The following is a 20,646-nucleotide window of genomic DNA, read 5'->3' on the forward strand; positions in this document are numbered from 1 at the left end:
ACATGATCGATATCAACAGAAAACACTCAGAAGCACAGGTCAAACTTGGCTACTGTATAATGAAAACTTCACCTGTTTCTGTGCTTCCATTTTCTGCTTCCTTGTGGGATCAATGGCATCAACCATCCACTTTATGGTGAAGTAAGTGACTGCACCAAATATGGTCAGTCGGAAGAGTAAACCAAGGACTTCATTCCGGCCCAAGGGCTGGGCAATACTTTCAGTTGGAATCTCCTTCAACCCCATCTTCTTAGATGACTGGGGGATGGAAAACAAAATGACATTCTCCAAACTTCATCACAGTTGAAAGTGAACAACATAGCTTAGCTGCTATACAAGTGCTGTACTCTTTATCCAACAAGAACAATGTGTGAATTCCACTTAAATTCAGAAAATCCTAATTGAAAATAGGCTTAGACATTAGCTGAGAAATTAGTTCTTAAAAATGTACACTCAATCCTGTTTAGCTAGCTTAGATAACATGTTCCTGTCCATACTATAAATATTGTTAGCAGTTAGCTAACATGGTGACATACGGCTGTCACAACACTGGCAAGCTAACAATGCCGGCTAAAAATGTACTGTACTATTGCGTCCTGCTTGACACGACAGCATTTGACAGTTGTTAGCAATATGATATGACCTACATACCTGATGATGGAATTGGTGTTATTTTAAGTCTATATCTAAAAAGTGTTTGACAATAATCGAAACTGTGAAAAGACTAGCTAGATAGTAGTTTCAATTTGCGTTACATAACTGAAACCTTGACTTAATTTTGATAGCTTTAGCCTCGTGCCTGAATTACAGTCGTTACTTTGTAGAAAAAAAATCCCACTAGCAGAACACCGTGTGAAATGTGTTGTATTGATCCAAGTATTTATAATTAGAACTTTTAAATGATTTACAAAAACAAATTAACCATCAGTTTGCTGGACTGGTCGTGACACTCACCTATTGCGTTTCCACTCTTGCTCTTGTCCCTTTCAGCGTGAAGCTCGGCGCAATTTGCTTGACAGATGCCCCCTACCGTTTTGGAATAGAAACAGTAAAATAATTTCCTCAATATTTCTGTGGCTTGGGACTGCGTTGAACGTAGATTCTTCAAGGTAAATAACAACACATGTAAAACTACGGATTTAATGATGTGGCTACAACCCATATGGTACAAAATAAGCTACTCCTCTATCATAAAAACGTTACTTCTTTTTGTTACTCAATGTGTAGGTCAGGATTCTGTGCTTCATGTTCCAAGCAAATCTGACAGGTGGAGCCCTAACACAACTAACGTTAGTCCAGTGACCACAACTACTGGCTCACAAGCTCCTGTCCGGGTAAAAAGTTAGGAAAAGTCAAGGTACCAAGACAGACACTGCATAATGTGCAACAACTGTGTATATTTTTGTTTCCTAGTCTATATGCATAGTGAAAAGGCTGCAACACACTGCATAATGTGCAACAACTTTGAAGTTGTCAAGTATCGAAATGATGATAAGCGCAATGCTATAGTGACAGGTACTGTTTATTTATTTATCATTTTTGTTTTATAGTCTATACGCAAAGTGAAAAGGCACCAATGTATTGATTCCTCATTAAGGTCGTGACGGCAGATAGCGTAGTGGTTAGAGCGTTGGACTATTAACCGAAACGTTGCAAGCTCAAATCCCCGAGCTGACAAGGTAAACATTTGTCGTTCTGTTTCTGAACGAGGCAGTTAACCCCACTGTTCCTAGGCCGTCATTGAAAATAAGAATTTGTTCTTATTAAGTGACTTGCCTAGTTAAACAAAGGTAAAATTTAAAAAATACACCTGCAATTTGATCCAACGGCATCTAGCTTATGCAATGCTATTGAGACGATGGAAATTACTTGGTTAAATTGGATACATCAAATGCATCAGGCACACCGATTGTATATACTTACACAACGCAAATTCTCTGATTTGATCATATACATGTCAATGTCATGAATCCTAAATTAAATATTGGAAACTTCCCTAATTATAGAAACACGTGACTATAATAGAGAAGCTAGTTCCCTGTTCAGTCCCCATGTCCTTCCGCCACCAACGAAAATAATTTCTTATAAATGCAATTATTCGATGAAAGATACATATTTCATGATATAATGTATTGCTTTGTCAATTTATTCTGCACTATTTTACGTGTTGTCCTAATCGCGTTTCGCCGGATAGATGTCTTTGAAGAACTATTTGACACTGCGGCATAACATTATGTCCAATCGTAGCCTTTCTCAATTGGAACGGAAGCCATGATGGAAGTTTGCGAGAGCAGCGAGAGAAACGAGTCAGTAGGGAAAGGGACGTGTCAGGGAAGAAGTGCGGGCGAGTAATACAATTACACAGATTTGTTAGCTATGTTTAAGGTGGAGGCTGTCAATTTTCCTGTCATATTTAGTTCCGACGACGTGGATCGTTTTGTCGGATCAGTCCTTTTTTGTTGTTGAAGAATTGACATGCTAACTAGATACGCTAGCCATATCTAGCTACGTGTGTGCAGAGATCGAGTGTGTGTGTCACAGTCACTATTCTGGGCAAGGAACGTCGGGGAGATTTCTCTCCGCTTTTCTGGCATAATCACGGCGCCTTTGGCGAAATCAGATACTTGGTACGCTCTTAAAATACAACGGTTCGAGGGCTGGATAATTAATCACCTATTCATCTGGAGGATTTTGTGTCAAATTGTGGGATCTGGGAAGCCGGGCCTGTGGTGGAACGGAGAGAGGCCCTGTTTTATGACCCAGCAGCAGCAGCAGAAGCTATTCTAGCTAGTACGGCTAGCTTAGCTAACGTTAGCTGTCAACGTTTGACACCAACGGGATTGCGAGGGAGAAATATTGGCAGCATTTCATACAAAGGCAACAACAATACTTTCTCTTAATATAAACACGTTAAAGACTCCTGTGACAGATATGGCTGCAATCATAAAGGAAATTGTCAGCCGAAACAAAAGGAGATACCAGGAGGATGGGTTTGACTTGGACTTGACTTGTATCCTTTTTGTTGAATGGCCGTAATATTAGCTGGCTAGTTTTTATGTCTATGACTATGTTCATCTGTCTCTAACGTTACCTTGCTAACTAGCTATAATACCTAGATTGCTAACTTAACCTTAATACAAAAGATGATTATCTAGTTAACGTGAACTAATGTTAGTAAAGTTAGTCAGACAGAAGTCAGTGAGCATTAATTCAACAAAAATAAAATAATTAAAATAATAATAATAATTTAAAAAAAAAAATATATATATATATATATATATATATATATATATATATATATATATATATATATATAGTTAGCATGCTGTGAAAGCTAGCTAGGCAGCTAATGACAGAACGTCTGGTTGGTTGGCTCGCTCACTCGTCACTGGTTGGTCAACTAGCTGACTACCTAGCTAGGTCAATTAGCAACCAGGTTCTATGCTAACCTACTCTGTCAAATTGCTACAGTATTTGAGAACGGTGTGTGACCTGTGAAACTAAACGCAGTCTTGATAACTAGATAAATCTCATAGCTTGCATAACGTTAGCTTCGCTTGCTAGTAGTTTGCACGTCCATCATCATCATTTCATGATGACTGAACGAGAGATTCAACATCATGGATAACGTAGCTGGCTAATGTAGTGGTAGTTAACGTTATGTCTAGCAAATTGATCTTGATAAGTTGAAGTCTTAATTATTTGGTTGATGTCGACTGAAAATGTCACCGGTTAGTTGGCTAATATATAGTTAGCTTCCCCTGGATGGGGAACAAAGAGATCAACCTTTTTGCGACGCATTATTAAGGTCCTCTGGCCTACATAATAATGTAACAAGCTATAATGGATTAGATTCACTTTATATTCTCAATCAGTCCTTCTCCTTCTAGCCAGACAAAGACTTAAAAGCATTGAGTCATTATCAGAGTAAGAGGAAATGGTAGCTTAATACGATTTATAATAGCGCTATCTAGTTAGTGGAATGTGCCAATTTTCAATGTGCTTGAATGAACATAATCATTGGTTTGGTCGTCTAGAGATATTTTAACTTTTTTCGTCTAGCTTAATGAGCTCAGCATGTTTGTATTGATTTTGGCAATTGTTGGGGATAGTGTTTAGTGACAAATGACAGGAAAAGAGAATTATCAAAATTACTGTTCAGAAGTTAGCCATGTCTGAAATGCGTCACCTAACCCTGCAAGGTATGCAATCAAATGGTGAAAGTGTAGGTGCATGTAGAATGCAGAGATAAAAGCCAGTTAAAGGTTATGAGCATAATTGGAGGGAGGAAGTGTGGCTTAGTACTGTTGTACAATATTAGCATGTTTAGTTGTCATGTCTTGCACTTCAATTGGTAAACTTCTCTTTGCTGTGGCTATGACCCTTTGATGGAGGTTCAGTGATCTCAGGAAGCGCTGTGCATTTTATTTTATACAAATAAAAAACAGAACTGGGTTTGCCTAACGTAAGTCTTTTTTGAGTTAGATAATATATGAGCGAAACATGGGATTATAGCTAAATCACCTTGTTCCATCAAACATATTTAGATGTGAGAGAACTATTGTGCCAGTCATTGTGTCGGTCATTGTGGCAGTGTTCGGGAAGGCAGTGTAGCCATGGTTGTTCCTGTTATGTAATGATTCCTCTCCAGTTCTAGGGTTTGGCTTTAAAATAGTGATGAGATTTCACATCGGCAACAATGCCTCGCCATCAGATCTTAACTGTGCTATTACGAGTATGAAAATTATTCTCCTAAATGGTGTTGCTGGAAAATAGCAAGCTTATTTTATTTAACCTTTTTCTAGGTTAGTCTCATTGAGATAACATCTCATTTTCAAGAGAGACCTGGTCCAACCAAGAGAACTATGTTCTGTGAAAATTGAATTGATCCCATTCAGTCCATTGATTTATTTATTTGATAGGAACAGTTACATCGTGAGGCTCTGCTCATGCTGACCAGTGCATTTGTCATTGCAGTAGTCTCGGGTACTTTTGGAGCATGACGTCATTGTGATTTTATGCCAGTTCAAATGTAAAGTACACTATCAGGATACGTAAGTGTGTGACAAGACGGCCTGGGTTTCAGTAAATGAACAGTAAACATGGAAGAATAATTTAGTGATCATGCTTTGTATGCATTTCATATAGTAGTAGCCAATTCTGATGAATTATTTGACCAAATAGGGAGTCTTTGTATGCTTAAATACATTTTTTTTGTGCATGGATATATTTCCCAAGTGACAAGGCATGCTCAAATTAGAGCAACTTGAGCTTCGTTTATATCTGTATTGATGTTGTGAGTGATGTAATGCTTTTTCTGTCGAAGAGGTGATGATGATGGGTGAGGGGGGTCTGGTCTATATTACCCAGGCTCTGTCCTGTTGTCCATACTTCTTTGCCGTGATTGATCTGTCGTGATAAACAATGCATGTATGATGTAAGCTATGATATAAGCCGTCTATGTTTGGGCATATCAAAGAGCTGTTTTTTTTGTATTGTACACCAATTGTATGTGGGTTGTTGTATTGGCCTAGGTGTGTGTAATTCCTTTCTTTAGTCTCTGACCTTTAAGCAGCCAACCTCCTGGTTTCCTTGACTCCTGCGCTCAGATATTTATCCGAACATAATTGCTATGGGCTTTCCTGCTGAAAGACTTGAGGGTGTCTACAGAAACAACATTGATGATGTAGTACGGTAAGTACTTGTCCTAAAATGTGCATGTCCCTGTCAAAAATAAACAAGGGGTTTCTTAGAACGTAAAGGAATGGGGGGAAAAGGTGAACTATGAAAACAGCAGGTAGTTAACTTGTCCTAACTACCTTAACCAAACCCAATGGGAGCAGTTGGCGAGGCTGAACATTTTAGAGGGCCCCATAGTGTAAGCCAATTTCCAACAAATCTTAGAATTTTCCAGGGAGCTGAGATATATTTTAGCATTTTAAAAGCTAATTTCCAGGGATTCTACATATTCTGCCATGGCATGTTAGTTCTCAAAGATTATTTTATTTAAAGTTATAGTTAAATAAAATTTTTCTACATACTTTATCTGGTTTAAGTTTACACTGAAAATATCCCACTCCCCCCCCCCCCCCCCCCCCCCAAAATAAATAATAATGATAATCATTATTATTATTATACATTTTTTACAGTTGGGAATTATTTTCCCAAAAACACACTTAGGCGGCCTGCCCAAGGGTTTGTATGGCAGAAAAATCCCTGATCCTTTCTCACTGTTTATCATTATATGGGCGACAGAGGTCGGACTGAGTATAATGGTTGAAATGCATGCTGTTGTGCCGGCTACAGAGGCGTCAACTGAAACCAAAGGAGTGACCTGCGAGCCAACTGTGAACTTAACCTGACCCTACTTATTTTATTGTGCATCAATTTCCTTCGATTTACGCAGGCCCTAAAAATTGTCAGACTTCAGCCACACGTCATAGACTGTTCTTTCAGCTACCATATGGCAAGAGGTACCGGAGCGTCAAGTTTAGGTCCAAAAGGCTCCTTAACAGCTTCTTGCTATTTATTATCTATGCATTGTCACTTTACCCCTACCTACATGTATACATTTTACCTCCATTACCTCGGACTAACCTGTATCCCCGCACATTGACTCGGTATTGTAACTTTTTTTCACTTTTAGTTTATTTAGTAAATATCTTCTTTACTCTTATTTTCTTAACTGCATTGTTGGTTAAGGGCTTGTAAGTAAGTTCTACACCTGTTGTATTTGCCGCATGTGACAAATAACAAATTCATTTGAGGATGTAGACTCATAGGTGTGGGCTTTTGGAAATGTTAACAGAAAAAAATGCCTTTTTCATTTCCCAGAAGCTGTTGTTTTTAGATATGTGAGCCAACCTGAGCGACCAACACCCTACTGATAGTCAATGTTGTAGCACTATTATTTAGCTTGTCTGAGAGGCCGTCAGTCTTCCCTCTTGTCTGTGCCATTCTGTCATTATGCTCTAATTTTAAGATGGTGATTTAGAGGGCCGTTTAGTGTTGGAAGGTAAGTCGGATCAGAATTAGCTAAAAATGTGTTCTGGATGGAAAAGTAATTCTCCTCTTCTCTCTCTCAGGTTTCTGGACTCTAAGCACAAAAATCATTACAAGATCTATAATCTGTGAGTACCCTGGTATCTGTCTATTTTGCTTGTGCATATGCAGTATGGTCAGCAGCGGTTGCTGTGCTGCAAAGTTGTCTGATGTAATGCAGAAAATGTCTGTGGAATATAGCCCTGGAGGAGGAAAAGCCCTTCTGTTTCAGAATGTAAACTACAGCACTTATTTGCCTTAAGTCATCAGGGCCCAGTTGTCTATCCGGATTTCGCCTATCGTATAGGATTAAATGCATAGAAATTGAGTGAATAGAACGGGAGTCCCCATTCAGGCAAGGATTTGTCTATTCTATTTCTATGCGTTTAATCCTATCGGATAGGCGAAATCCAGATCTTTTTTTTAATACAGAGCCCAGTGGTTCTTGGTGGAAAGGCCCAAGCATTGTGATGACGTTTCAGAACAATCATATCATGGTAACCATTTGGTATAGTTTTACCCTGGAAAAGGAATTTACAACCATGTTTTCCTCACTCAGTATGAAGTCGTTACCTAGTAGACTGACTGACTGACTGACTGACTGACTACAAAGATACTAAGGACCACAGGCTTCTCATTGATAACAATCATCTTAACTATTGAGAGAAGTAGAGAGAGCTCAGTAAACACAATGGATATATTATTCAACAGTTGGCTGAATTTGTTTGGAATTCATGAGGTTGCAGTTGTTGAAATAATCTGTATGCTGACAGATCGATTGTACAAATGAAAGAATGCTCCCGTTTGTAGTCCACTGCTACAGCAACGTTTTTGTTTGTCCCTTTATAGGTGCGCTGAGCGACATTATGACACAGCCAAATTCAATTGCAGAGGTGAGACATTATATTGCAGTGAAAACATCACTTTCATTCAGGCTGTCATTGAATGAATCAATCTTTCACTAAAAACCCACGTGTGACATTATCTAACTGAGCTCAGTCTCTCTCCGTCTCTCTCCAGTTGCACAATATCCGTTTGAGGATCACAATCCGCCCCAGCTGGAGCTGATTAAACCGTTCTGCGAAGATCTTGACCAGTGGTTAAGTGAGGATGACAATCACGTGGCGGCGATTCACTGTAAAGCTGGAAAGGGACGTACGGGTGTCATGATCTGTGCATACCTGTTACACCGGGGAAAGTTCCTCAAAGCACAAGAAGCTCTGGACTTCTATGGGGAAGTCAGGACCAGAGATAAGAAGGTACATTTTATTGTTCCAGTCTGGCCCTCTAAGGCTGCGTTTACACAGGCAGCCCAATTATGATATTTGTTCTCTAAATGGTCTTTTGACCAATCAGACCAGCTCTGAAAAAGATTTGATGTGAAAAGATCTGACGTGATTGCTCAACAGACCAATTGTTCAGTGGGGAAAATATCAGAATTGGGCTGCATGTGTAAACGCAGCCATACTGTCTTGGAAGCGGATCATCCCCATTTTCCGGTTGGATCATTCAACCCTCTAACTCTTCCCCAGGCCTTTTTCAACGTACCTCGCTGGTAACAAAAGGGTTAAATGGATGATGATGATTATGATGATAGTCGTCAACTCCACAACATAGGCCTGGTCGTCGTGGTTGATCCTAGTATATCTCTAATCATTGTCTTAATTGAAGGATACATTATGAATAGTTGCTTGAGTTAAGGCTTATCTTCCTAACTTGAACATTTTTGAGACTCCTATAAAGGCTTGTCACCATCATTTGATATTTCAAATTGTAAAAATCCTTTTTACAGACGAAGAAAAAAAACTTGAGTTTCTCTAAGTGTTTCTCTCTTCCCATTCAGGGAGTGACAATCCCCAGCCAGAGGCGCTATGTCTATTACTATAGCCACCTTCTGAAGAACCAGCTGGATTACAAACCAGTGGCTCTGCTCTTCCACAAGATGGTGTTCGAGACAGTGCCCATGTTCAGTGGCGGAACGTGTCGTAAGTGATTTCCTTGTCATTGGTCTCAATCCTGTTTCTTTCCTGTATCCTCCTGACCTTGGGCTTGTGTGCTACTGGCTTTCACACTTTCACAATGTGAGCTTAAGTTCATTGTCCTGCCTCTGTCCTCTGCTTTGCTCTGCACAGCTATGCTTCTTGATGTTGCATGTTCTTTTGCCTTTTTCTCCATGCAAAGCTGACATTAACCACAGTGGAACGTACCGTTTTGTAATGATGGTTATGCTCGTCAAAATTATGTGGTTTCCCTGCTATTATTTTGCTTGGCTCACTGGTCATTTGACTTGGCTGTATAATCAGAGAATAAGGGGTTTATTCGTGCGTTCAAGACAGCTGGGAACTTGGGGGGGCGGACAAGGTCAAATCATGACGTCCGTGATCTTCAGGTCAGAAAGTCGGAGCTCAAGAAAGTTTCCGAAGACTGCTCAAAAATATATATATATTTATTTTTTCTTCACCCGAGTTCCCAGTTGTCATGAACACACGGAGATTTCAGAGTTCCCAGTTGTCATGAACACACGGAGATTTCAGAGTACCCAGTTGTTTCAAGGCAGCATATACAGTTGAAGTCGGAAGTTTACATACACTTAGATTGGAGTAATTAAAACTCACTTTTCAACCACTCCACAAATTTCTTGTTAACAAATTGTAGTTTTGGCAAGTCAGTTAGGACATCTACTTTGTGCATGACACAAGTCATTTTTCCAACAATTGTTTACAGATTGTTTCACTTATAATTCACTGTATCACAATTCCAGTGGGTCAGAAGTTTACATACTCTAACTTGACTGTGCCTTTAAACAGCTTGGAAAATTCCAGAAAATGATGTCATGGCTTTATAAGCTTCTGATAGGCTAATTGACATCATTTGAGTTAATTGGAGGTGTCCCTGTGGATGTATTTCAAGGCCTACCTTCAAACTCAGTGCCTCTTTGCTTGACATCATGGGGAAATCAGCCAAGACCTCAACATTTTTTGTAGACCTCCACAAGTCTGGTTCATCCTTGGGAGCAATTTCCAAATGCCTGAAGGTACCACGTTCATCTGTACAAACAATAGTACGCAAGTATAAACACCATGGGACCACGCAGCCATCATACCGCTCAGGAAGGAGACTCGTTCGGTCTCTTAGAGATGAACGTACTTTGGTGCGAAAAGTGCAAATCAATCCCAGAACAACAGCAAAGGACCTTGTGAAGATGCTGGAGGAAACGTGCACAAGGCCGCTCAGCAAGGAAGAAGCCACTGCTCCAAAACCGCCATTAAAAAAGCCAGACTACGGTTTGCAACTGCACATGGGGACAAAGATTGTACTTTTTGGAGAAATTTACTCTGGTCTGATGAAACAAAAATAGAACTGTTTGGCCATAATGACCATTGTTATGTTTGGAGGAAAAAGGGGGAGGCTTGCAAGCCGAAGAACACCATCCCAACTGTGAAGCACGGGGGTGGCAGCATCATGTTGTGGGGGTGCTTTGCTGCAGGAGGGACTGGTGCACTTCACAAAATAAATGGCATTATGAGGCAGGAAAATGATGTGGATATATTGAAGCAACATCTCAAGACATCAGTCAGGAAGTTAAAGCTTGGTTGCAAATTGGTCTTCCAAATGGACAATCACCCCAAGCATACTTCCAAAGTTGTGGCAAAATGGCTTAAGGACAACAAAGTCAAGGTATTGGAGTGGCCATCACAAAGCCCTGACCTCAATCCTATAGAAAATTTGTGGGCAGAACTGAAAAAGCGTGTGTGAGCAAGGATGCCTACAAACCTGACTCAGTTACACCAGCTTTGTCAGGAGGAATGGGCCAAAATTCACCCAACTTATTGTGGGAAGCTTGTGGAAGGCTACCCAAAACATTTGGCCCAAGTTAAACAATTTAAAGGCAATGCTACCAAATACTAATTGAGTGTATGTAGACTTCTGATCCACTGGGAATGTGATAAAATAAATTAATGCTGAAATAAATCATTCTCTCTATTATTCTGACATTTCACATTCTTAAAATAAAGTGGTGATCCTAACTGACCTAAGACAGGGAATTTTTACTAGGATTAAATGTCAGGATTTGTTAAACTGAGTTTAAATGTATTTGGCTAAGGTGTATGTAAACTTCCGACTTTAACTGTACCTCGCTGGATTGCCAGAAGACTTATATGGACCTATCAAGTAGTAATGAGGGTAAAAAACAATACATATCACAAAATTATTTAGTAATTATACTCAACAAAAATATAAATCCAACATGTAAAGTGCTGGTCCCATGTTTCATGGGATCATAAAAGATCCCAGAAATGTTCGATACACACAAAAAGCTCATTTCTCTCAAATGTTGTGCACATATTAGTTTACATTCCTGTTAGTGAGCATTTCACCTTTGCCAAGATAATCCATCCACCTGACAGGTGTGGCATATCAAGTAGCTGATTAAACAGCATGATCATTACACAGGTGCACCTTGTGCTGTGGACAATAAACGGCCACTCTAAAATGTGCAGTTTTGTTTCACAACACAAAGCTGCAGATGTCTCAAGTGTTGAGGGAGCGTGCAATTGGCATGCTTACTGCAGGAATGTCCACCACAGCTGTTGCCAGAGAATTTAATGTTAATTTCTCTACCATAAGCCAACATCGTTTTAGAGAATTTGGCAGTGCGTCCAACCGGCCTCACAATCGCAAACCACGTGTAACCACACCAGCCCAGGACCTCCACATCCGACTTATTCACCTGCGGGATAGAATGAGACCAGCCACTGGGACAGCTGTGAAACTGAGGTGTATTTCTGTCTGTAATAAAACCCTTTTGTGGGTGCAAACTCATTATCATTGGCTTGGCCTGGCTCCCCAGTGGGTGGGTTTATGGTCTTCCAGGCCCACCCATGACTGAGCCCCTGCCCAGTCATGTTAAATCCATAGATTAGGGGCTAATTAATTTATTTCAATTGACTGGTTTTCTCATATTAACTCTAACTCAGTAAAATCGTTTTATTTTTGTTCAGTGTATATTATATTGATACTTTGACCCCAATAATTATACATTTTTTGTTAGCTATCGCTAGTTGGCTGTACCTGCGGCACCAAGTGTTTCCCATAGAATTGCTTCCAGCAGCGGTGGCAAAGTTAGCGTGGGGGGTGGTAGTGGGCATGGCCAATGGCGCGGTCTCCGACCCAACATTTTAGAGGCCCTCCACTTGGCCGCAGATTCTACACATTTTGTTATGCTAACTGAGTCGTATATATATTTTAAAATCAATGGGGGCCCCACGCCATGACATTTTCCGAATTTGAGATTTTCCCTGACTGTATATTTTTATTTTGGTGGTTCTTAAAGATTATCTGATTTTAAAATATATAGCTACATTATCTTTTCCAGGTACTTTATATCTGGCTTTTAGTCGTCTACGTTTATATTGAACGTTTTACCATATTTGTTTGGAGTGAATGCAACGATTTAGCATCAGCGGCCCTCCGCTGCTAAATAAATACAGGGCAAACACTGGCCAAAAGTCAGGTATTTTTTTTATCCTATAGCTTGTTCTCCATCTTCTTTTTAAATAGTGACCCAACATGTTTTCAGTACTTTTATTACCACTTATCAAAACTACTTTTCTCATGGTCTCAAAACTCTGCAGCAGAGATATAGTGAACAATATGTTTGGAACATCAAATCGCAGTATCGAATCGCAATACGTATAGAACCGTGACAATCGCAATACAACTCGTGTCAGCACCTAAGAGTCGTGATATTATGGTATTGCGAGGTCCCTGGCAGTTTCAAGTCCTGCTGTGCTATAACAACCCCTGACTCTGTGATTGTCATCAGTGGCTGCTCTTTTGTATTTTAATTTATTATGGATCTCCATTAGCTGCTGCCAAGACAGACGTTACTTTTCCTGGGGTCCAGCAACATAAGACCATTACATACAGTTTAAAATAATACATTGGATTTCATAACACCTTACCATACACGTTCAGTGTGTTCCCCCTCAGGCCACCACTCCACCACCATCAGATTTACAATACAACAGCCATGTGCACGTGGGTGTCTTGTCAGCTGTGTCTGAAATGTAACCTCTTCACTTCATTAATCCACATTTCTGTCGGTTGACCTATTGCCTGGGGCAAGTGAACTGAGCAGCCTTCTCTGAGGTTGGCCTATTGGGCAGGTGATTTAAAAAAAACAAGTGAAAACATCCAACCTGCAAAGAATGCCAGTAGCTTAAAGCTCATCTTTCTGGTTCCGCCCCATTGTTTAAGTGAAAGATGGACAATTTATGGCAGTCTGGGAAGTAGAGCCTGCGCTGAGATAAAAAAAATGATAACAAGCAAAATACAAAAATCCAGTACTGGTCTTTCCTGATTCCTCTCTTATGTGTAAGTGTTAGGAAGGAAATATATGGTACTTCTGCTTGTAAATGGATAATTTACATTTTCGGGCAACCAAAAAATACTCTTGACTTGCCGATTGGCAAGTGCCTTTCAGGCTTTAATGTCAATCCCTGTTATTTTATCCTATGTGGTGTGTTCCCGTTGCACAACATAAAGTATTGAAGTGGTTTTAATTTCAACGCCAAAGCCCCTGCCCCTCATAAAATGATTATTAGTAGATGACAAAAATAGTTTTGTCAGTTTTCTTTTTTTTTTAAGGAAAATGTTAGTTGATGCTTATTAAGGCCTGTATGTTAGGAAATGCATTACTATAAATATTATGATTGCATAAAGGGCCGTTCCATAATTGTTATACTGGTTAAGGTCCTAATAACTTGACAACGGGAAGTTGCTGTCCGCATGTTGAAATGGTAAGTTAGAATCTGTTTATGAATGGTTGTAAACATGTATATGCTACATTGTGTTTGCACATAGCCTTGATAACCCAGCTCTACCCAAGCCCAGGCAGGGCTGCTGCAGGACTCTGTGTTAACCTCCTTTTCTCTTTCTAAGGGGACACTTCCGTTAAAAACAAGAGCGAGCAGATTCCACATGGTTTCAGGAAAGGGAATTGGCACTGGGGTAATAATAATGATCAGCTTTTCATCCAATGTTTACCTGTTGACTAGGAGGTTGTTGTAGATGAAGGTGGTGTTGAACTAGGTAGTAGATTATGTTGGTGTTAAACTTCCTAAGGTAACTATCAATTCCCCCCTTCCATCTCAGTGGACTGATCCTAGACCAGAAGTACTCCCTCAAATGAGCTTGGTTTTGGTCAACTCTTCTCTTCTTAGGGCCCTTTTATAGCATGATACTGTAACCGTCTTTTCTATAATTAATATTCCTGGCAGTGGTACTATGTAATTCTGTCCCTTTTCTTTTCTGTCCTCCATTCCTAATTTACCGAGATGTAAATAACATGTACTTGGTTGTTGTCACTGTGTCTCTCCACCCACCAGGAGAGTGACTGGTGTTAACTTGTGCTCACCCACAGATCCTCAGTTTGTGGTGTACCAGCTCAAGGTAAAGATCCACACGTCCAACCCGGTGAACACGCGGAAGGAGGAGAAGTACGTGTTCTTCGAGTTCCCCCAGCCGCTGCCCGTGTGCGGAGACATCAAGGTGGAGTTCTTCCACAAACAGAATAAAATGATGAAGAAGGTAAGGGGCCTTGTGGTTCTTGATTTTTTTATATGCACGTTAAATAAGGTTTTTTAGACTATTCTGATTCACTATGAGGGAGGGCGAGATTTAACTTAAAAACACACGAGTTCTGATTGGAGTATAGCCTACATTTTGTGTCGCGGTTGATGTAACTGCTTTTGTAACTGAGTTCTTATTAAGTTAGCCTTTTATTTCCCCCCCCCCCCCCATGTATTTTTCCATCAGGACAAGATGTTTCACTTTTGGGTGAATACCTTCTTCGTCCCTGGACCAGAGGAGAACTTTGAGAAGGTTGAGAACGGGACGTTACCAACGGAGACGTTACCAAAGGAGCAGGCAGGAATCCAAACAGGAGGAACGGGGGACATCGACAAGGATTTCCTGATCCTCTCACTGACGAAGAACGACCTGGACAAGGCCAACAAGGATAAAGCAAACCGATACTTCTCCCCCAACTTCAAGGTCAGTCAGGTGAATGAGACTTTCTTTGATTGGGGGGTTGGGGAAAAATACCTTTTATGAATGTTTGGGGAAATATTTGACTGTTTTGTGCCAAGATGAATGCGCGGTACCACTTTATTTGAATAGTCCATCTGTAGATGCTCTACAGACTATCTACTAACCCTAACCTTTATTCTAAACCTAACTGTAATATCAGCAAGCAGATGCTTATCAACAGATGGTCATACTATCTGTAGAGCATCTACAGATGGATTATCCGAATGCTCTCACCGCTTCGCTCAGATGAAATGTCGTTTGCCCTTTGTATAGATCCATTGCCGTGTTTCAGTATGTGGATAATAACGTTTTCTCTGGAACTCCAGGTGAAGCTGTACTTTACCAAGACCGTGGAGGACATCTTCAACTCCGAGGCCAGCACTTCCACCTCGCTAACGCCAGACGTTAGTGACAACGAGGCGGACCATTACCGATACTCTGACACCACAGACTCTGACCCGGAGAACGAACCGTTTGACGAAGATCAACACACGCAAATAACGAAAGTGTGAGATTTTTATGGGAAGTAAAAAAAATAAAATAAAAATACCTTTTCAGAGGGGGAAAAAAGGAACTTGAATATAAACTGAAAAGCAAGTACCTTTTTCCCCACCAACCTACAGCAGCAGGACATTTGCGTCACGGAATATGCCACCAATTTTAGGAACAATCCTGACCAAGTTTTCTTTGTTCTTTTGAAATGTTTAGCCCCTCCCCCGCTCGTTCATCCGGAAAGTATTGACACCGTTGTTGAGTGGGAAAAGGTTCAGTAGCTGTAGTGTTATACCTTTTTGTGTCAAAGACTATAGAAGAAGATTTCCTATGTCAGGAGATGTGAGATCCGGTATTGGAAAGGCTTATTGGAAATCATAAATTTCACTGCTCCATCTCCTGTGGAAACCAAGGCCAGTGCTTCTGTCACTTTCTCCCACTTCATTCATTGCCCTCCACCATGCCCCTACCACCCCACATACCACCCCTTCCATCCTGTCTACTGTGAATGCTTCTTGTGCTTTTTGCAGGTGGTCTCACATGAGTTTGTGCAGTGTAAACTGCATGTTAGAATTTCTCCCGTCGACTTATGATTATTATTGTGATTATTATTATAATTATTAAGCTACATGACATCTAACCAATGTCCATGCCTTCTATCATGTCTGTTCAAGGTATGCAGAAACCCAGTGTCCCATGTATTGTTGATGTTTTTATGTTAAGGTAAATAGAACACAAAACGGCAGGGAAGCCAGTGTTGCAATAACGTGAACACTATAGTTAAACGACAAACGGTGTGCATGTTATTGGAATCGTTGTTTAATAAATTGTATACCATGTTTTTCAACAACAAAAATAGATTTCTAAAGCTGATTTTATTTAGCCAGGAGGTCTAATATGGCATCCTTTATTTTCATGGTATCTGCAGGTATAACTTCAGTCTTTTGGCAAGCCATTTAGAATGGCCTTGTGTTTTATGATACAGTACATGGCGTCGCCCCCCCCCCCCCTTTTAACAGTAACCGGATACAGTTTTAGCGATCATCACAGAGGACAATGGTATCATGTTTTGAATTCATTTTCAGTGTGTAATGTGCTTATAGAGGGGTAATCTGTTCCAAATGTGTACCTTATGACATGCCGTACTACAGCATGTATCCAAACCTGCATTAGTGCGTCTGGGTCGGTGTCCCCTCAGTCTCTAGAAAGTTTTTCGACAAACTGCACTTTTTGTCATCTTATTATGTGCATGGACCAGAAGTGGTGACGCTGACCTAGTCTTGACACATGTTCAGTAAGGCCAATAGAGGTGACGCTTGGTAAGAGACCGAGGCGACAGAGTGGGATTGAATGTAAAGCTTTGTCTGTGAACCGATCCAGGGGTGTTTAATGCAGGTTTTGATCAACCCAGGAGTGGATAATATGTGAACTTAGGTGCTCTTTAGGTTGTTTTTTTCCCCTCTTGAGACATCAGATCTTTTACTCCTTGAATGACTTGTTTTGCAGCCTTATCGTATTTGGTCCAATGAGATCCGGATCACTTGTACATCCAACAAAAGGTGCTTAAACTGCCAAGCTGCATGCTTACGATTCAACAACAACGGAGCCAAGAATCTGTACCTATCCTATGGTGCAAGTAGCTTCAGTGGCGTACACTACTTCTGTGTGAGAACTTTTTAATGTGCACAACCACGTGCATCTTTCTGCAGTTGCTGTCCCTAACTGGTTGGGGTTATTTCCCTTTTTGTTGCGTTTTTCCGTTCTTCTCCTTTTCAAAAACAGGTTTCATTCCATTGGGGAATGAAATTAGCGCAGCTACAGATTTGACAAAATCTTGTGCTTGCTTATGGAATATAAAGAGCCCTATATATGCGAATATTTAAATATGTATCATTTATTTTCAGCATGCCAAATTTTTTGTAACACCTGGCCTGTGGCATGCCACGGGCCAGACCCAGGAATCTGCACTGAGGGTAGTGATGTAAGCTGCCTTTTCCTGTACTCTTGACATTAAGGCTTCCCTCTTTTCAACAATCCATCGCACATGCCGTTTCATCTCGCCTTGTTTTTAGACTACTTTCCCTAGGTGTCTGTTTCTTTTGTCTGTTTTTCTTCATCGTAAAGTGTACCCTAGCCAACCCAGGAACACTTCATCTAGAATTCTCTTTTTTTTTTGTTTACATTTTATGACATCACTGAAAACCTGCCAAAAGTAAGCTTGATAATTATTTCTTTTTGTTAGTTTTTTTTCTTTGTTCTTTAAGGTGGGGCCTATGGGAGATATTCTTTGCCTTACTTGAAGTTGACAAAGCTTACTCTGCTATTGCTTTGAAATCTACCATTCTGCCCAAGCACTGACTTGATAGTTAAAGTACTTATTTAAAGCTACTATTAATAGAGCAATAGACTTTTGCACTGTTACAGGGTTTTGCAGGGTCTCAGTCAGTGATTCAGTCCCCCCCCGGTTGCTCCCCTTAGTAAACAAAAGCCTTGTGATCAGTGAAGGACGGTGGAATAAAATGGCTAGGTGTACCTTAATCTTGTATTCATGCATCCCCCATAGAAACAACAATTTGTTACTTTGACTGAAAATGTCCTGACCCTTTTTTATTATTTTAAAGAAAATAAATAAACATTTGGAGAAAAAAAATTGAATTAACTATTTGACGGTATTCGTGTTTTCTGGTAAAGACTCTCTGCAGGTAAACTATCGGGCAAAAATATATATACTATCTGGATCCATTTGCTTCCTATTCCGGATGTTCAGCAGCTTAAACGTATGAATCTATTCAATGGCCTCACTATTAAGGAGCTTATGTTTAAGAGACATTTCTCAATGTTTCAGCTTCATTTTCATCTCCAGCACCACCCCAACATCAACACATGTGAATCGCTTCTATGTTTAGTAGTAAAAAAATTAAAAGACGCCGATAACTGTTTTTCTAATGACAACATCGGTGTGCATCGTGTGATTTATTATTATTTTTTTAACCAATTATGAGTAGGCTTTGTCTACTAATTGGTTGATGTCATTGTAAAGCTTAGAGGAAGATGAGTGTTTCCAATGACATCAACTAATTAGTAGGAAATGCCTACTCATAATTGGTTAAAGTCACACGATGCACACTGATGTCATTGGAAACACTTATCGTCCTCTTTTTTTAGCTGCAAAACATAGAAACATGCAATTTTCACATGTTGATTTTGGGTTGGTGCTGGATTTAAGGCCACAGGCCATCCCATCCCCTAGACATCTGTGGCCCTGATTCTCAAAACATGTTACCACAGTACCTTAAAGTACAAATTCCTAGGGAAACATACAGGAACCTTTTGGCATGGGCTAAAACTTGTGGAGTTCACAGGCAGCATACACAAGGTTCAGCTTAAAAACAAAGTAAAATTATTTTAAAGGTGCCAGTGTGTAGGTTAAGTTTCATGTCACTAGTTTTTAGCTGATTTGTGCAATATGTTATAATGATGCCTGTGGTTGCCACACATTGCCTCTCATTTACAGTTGAGGGGGAAAAAAAGATCTTGTTAAATACTGTTCTAGAACATGCCATGCATGCAGATGGAAGGGGTGCAATAAATCAAGAGGTGTTACCTGCAGAAGTGGGCGGGGCTACCTCCCTCCCGCCACTCCATTGTTTTCTTTGGGTTTTTCTCCCTGGGATTATTTTTGTGCAGAGGTATGTTGGCTATAACTCATTCTATTTTCAATCTTTAAAAAAAAAAACAACAGCCTTATTCCATTTCAGCCTGTTCGGATACTATTGTGCTGTGCAACAGTTGCTCTGTGTGTAATGCTATGCACTGAGAATACACAACCCACGATGTAAAATAGAAAGACTTGTACAGGTTATAATTATGCTCATACAAATTAGATGTCTGTTTGTTATTGTATGTGTAAACTGCCCTTTATCTTAGTGTTATAAACTTCACATAAATCCAATCAAGTTTCATTCTTGTCTCTCTGTGAGATACCTGATTTGTGATCGACCTTCATATTTTACGATGATGACGCTGACCAGTAGAACGAGAATTCTTCGTGTAATTTATTTGATGTATAGTAAATGCTTTCTGATTTCAAGTTAAACTAGATCATGAACAGTGCTAGCTATGGAAAAGAGGGTTGAGTCGGGATGACCCTGTGAGTGTGAGCTGGTGTGCAAAGCCTCTAGGTCATGATGGTTTTCTCCACGCCGGGAAATGTTTCTGCTGTGTGTAAATAGCTTGCTTTTAAGATGCCAGAAGTTTGAGAAAATCATGTCAACGGTCTCGCTTAGGCGACCTATGAGTGGGATAATGAAGTGGTTGTATACACTGACTACAAGCCCTGTACATTTGACTGACCTCTGTTTTGGAAACATTAAGCCGTGTTATCCAAAAATAATGGTGCCATTGCCGTTCAGTGTGAGTATGATCAGATGACAAGATGATACTTTCAAGGGCAGTGCTTTGCTATTGAGCGTATTCATTACTTAGGGATCTGTGCATCAAATGTCCTTCACTGATTCTTTCATTAACACAGGAAACTAAGGTGTTCTCTTCATTGTCTGCTAATACTATCCAGTGTTCCGATTGCCAGTGTGAAGGGATCACCATTTTCTATCTCTACTGCCTTCGTTGTTCTAGGATGTGGCAGGCAACAATTGGAATGTGTTTTGCCCACAATAAAACAGCAATTCACATGGCCTGGCCTTTTGAAATGATAGGAAAGACATATTTAATGGAATTGTTCTTTGTGACATTTCCATAGAAACAGGAATTGTGAATACCAAGTATGTGAAGAAGTGTGTGTGTGCTGCCTGCTATCGTGTACATAAACCCCCCCAATGATGTTAAAATGACATGGATACAGAGGACAGTTAGTCCTAGATGAACGTTCCCTATCCCCTCCTGTATAACCGACTGCTCTACGTTGTTTGTCGTTACAAAACACCACCACAGCCCCAGCGGAAGCTGATATTTTCAGCGGATGAAAAAGGAGAAGCGAGAATTGAACATTGAGGCATGCCT

General features: G+C 40.2%; 2 protein-coding genes across 6 annotated transcripts in view; one reads left to right on the top strand and one right to left on the bottom strand.

Annotated features, from left to right (window-relative positions):
* atad1b (ATPase family AAA domain containing 1b) overlaps positions 1-1,942 on the bottom strand; it is a 12,446-nt gene extending 10,504 nt beyond the window's left edge. The window contains exons 1-3 of one of the 2 annotated variants that reach the window (XM_014158278.3): positions 1,924-1,942; positions 955-1,026; positions 73-258 (exon numbers count right to left, since the gene is read on the bottom strand). In XM_014158278.3, the coding sequence (XP_014013753.1) occupies positions 73-246 (174 nt within the window). In that variant the 5' untranslated portion in view covers positions 247-258; positions 955-1,026; positions 1,924-1,942. The other variant, XM_014158279.3, reaches the window with a different exon arrangement.
* Positions 1,943-2,240: 298 nt separating this feature from the next.
* On the top strand, positions 2,241-19,579 carry ptenb (phosphatase and tensin homolog B). 4 transcript variants are annotated; one of them, XM_014158265.3, is made up of 10 exons: positions 2,242-3,010; positions 5,610-5,694; positions 7,086-7,130; positions 7,891-7,934; positions 8,062-8,300; positions 8,885-9,026; positions 13,987-14,055; positions 14,468-14,634; positions 14,863-15,108; positions 15,462-19,579. In XM_014158265.3, the coding sequence occupies exons 1-10, from the start codon at positions 2,932-2,934 to the stop codon at positions 15,645-15,647; spliced, it is 1,302 nt and encodes a 433-aa protein (XP_014013740.1). In that variant the 5' UTR covers positions 2,242-2,931; the 3' UTR covers positions 15,648-19,579. The 4 variants fall into 4 exon arrangements, with proteins under 4 accessions (XP_014013742.1, XP_014013740.1, XP_014013741.1 ...); XM_014158266.3 differs by having other exon boundaries at positions 14,863-15,099; XM_014158267.3 differs by lacking the exon at positions 13,987-14,055 and having other exon boundaries at positions 2,241-3,010.
* Positions 19,580-20,646: the final 1,067 nt, after the last annotated feature.

The sequence above is a fragment of the Salmo salar genome, chromosome 19, assembly GCF_965601325.2.
Source record: "Salmo salar chromosome 19, fSalSal1, whole genome shotgun sequence".
Classification (NCBI taxonomy): Eukaryota; Metazoa; Chordata; class Actinopteri; order Salmoniformes; family Salmonidae; genus Salmo; species Salmo salar.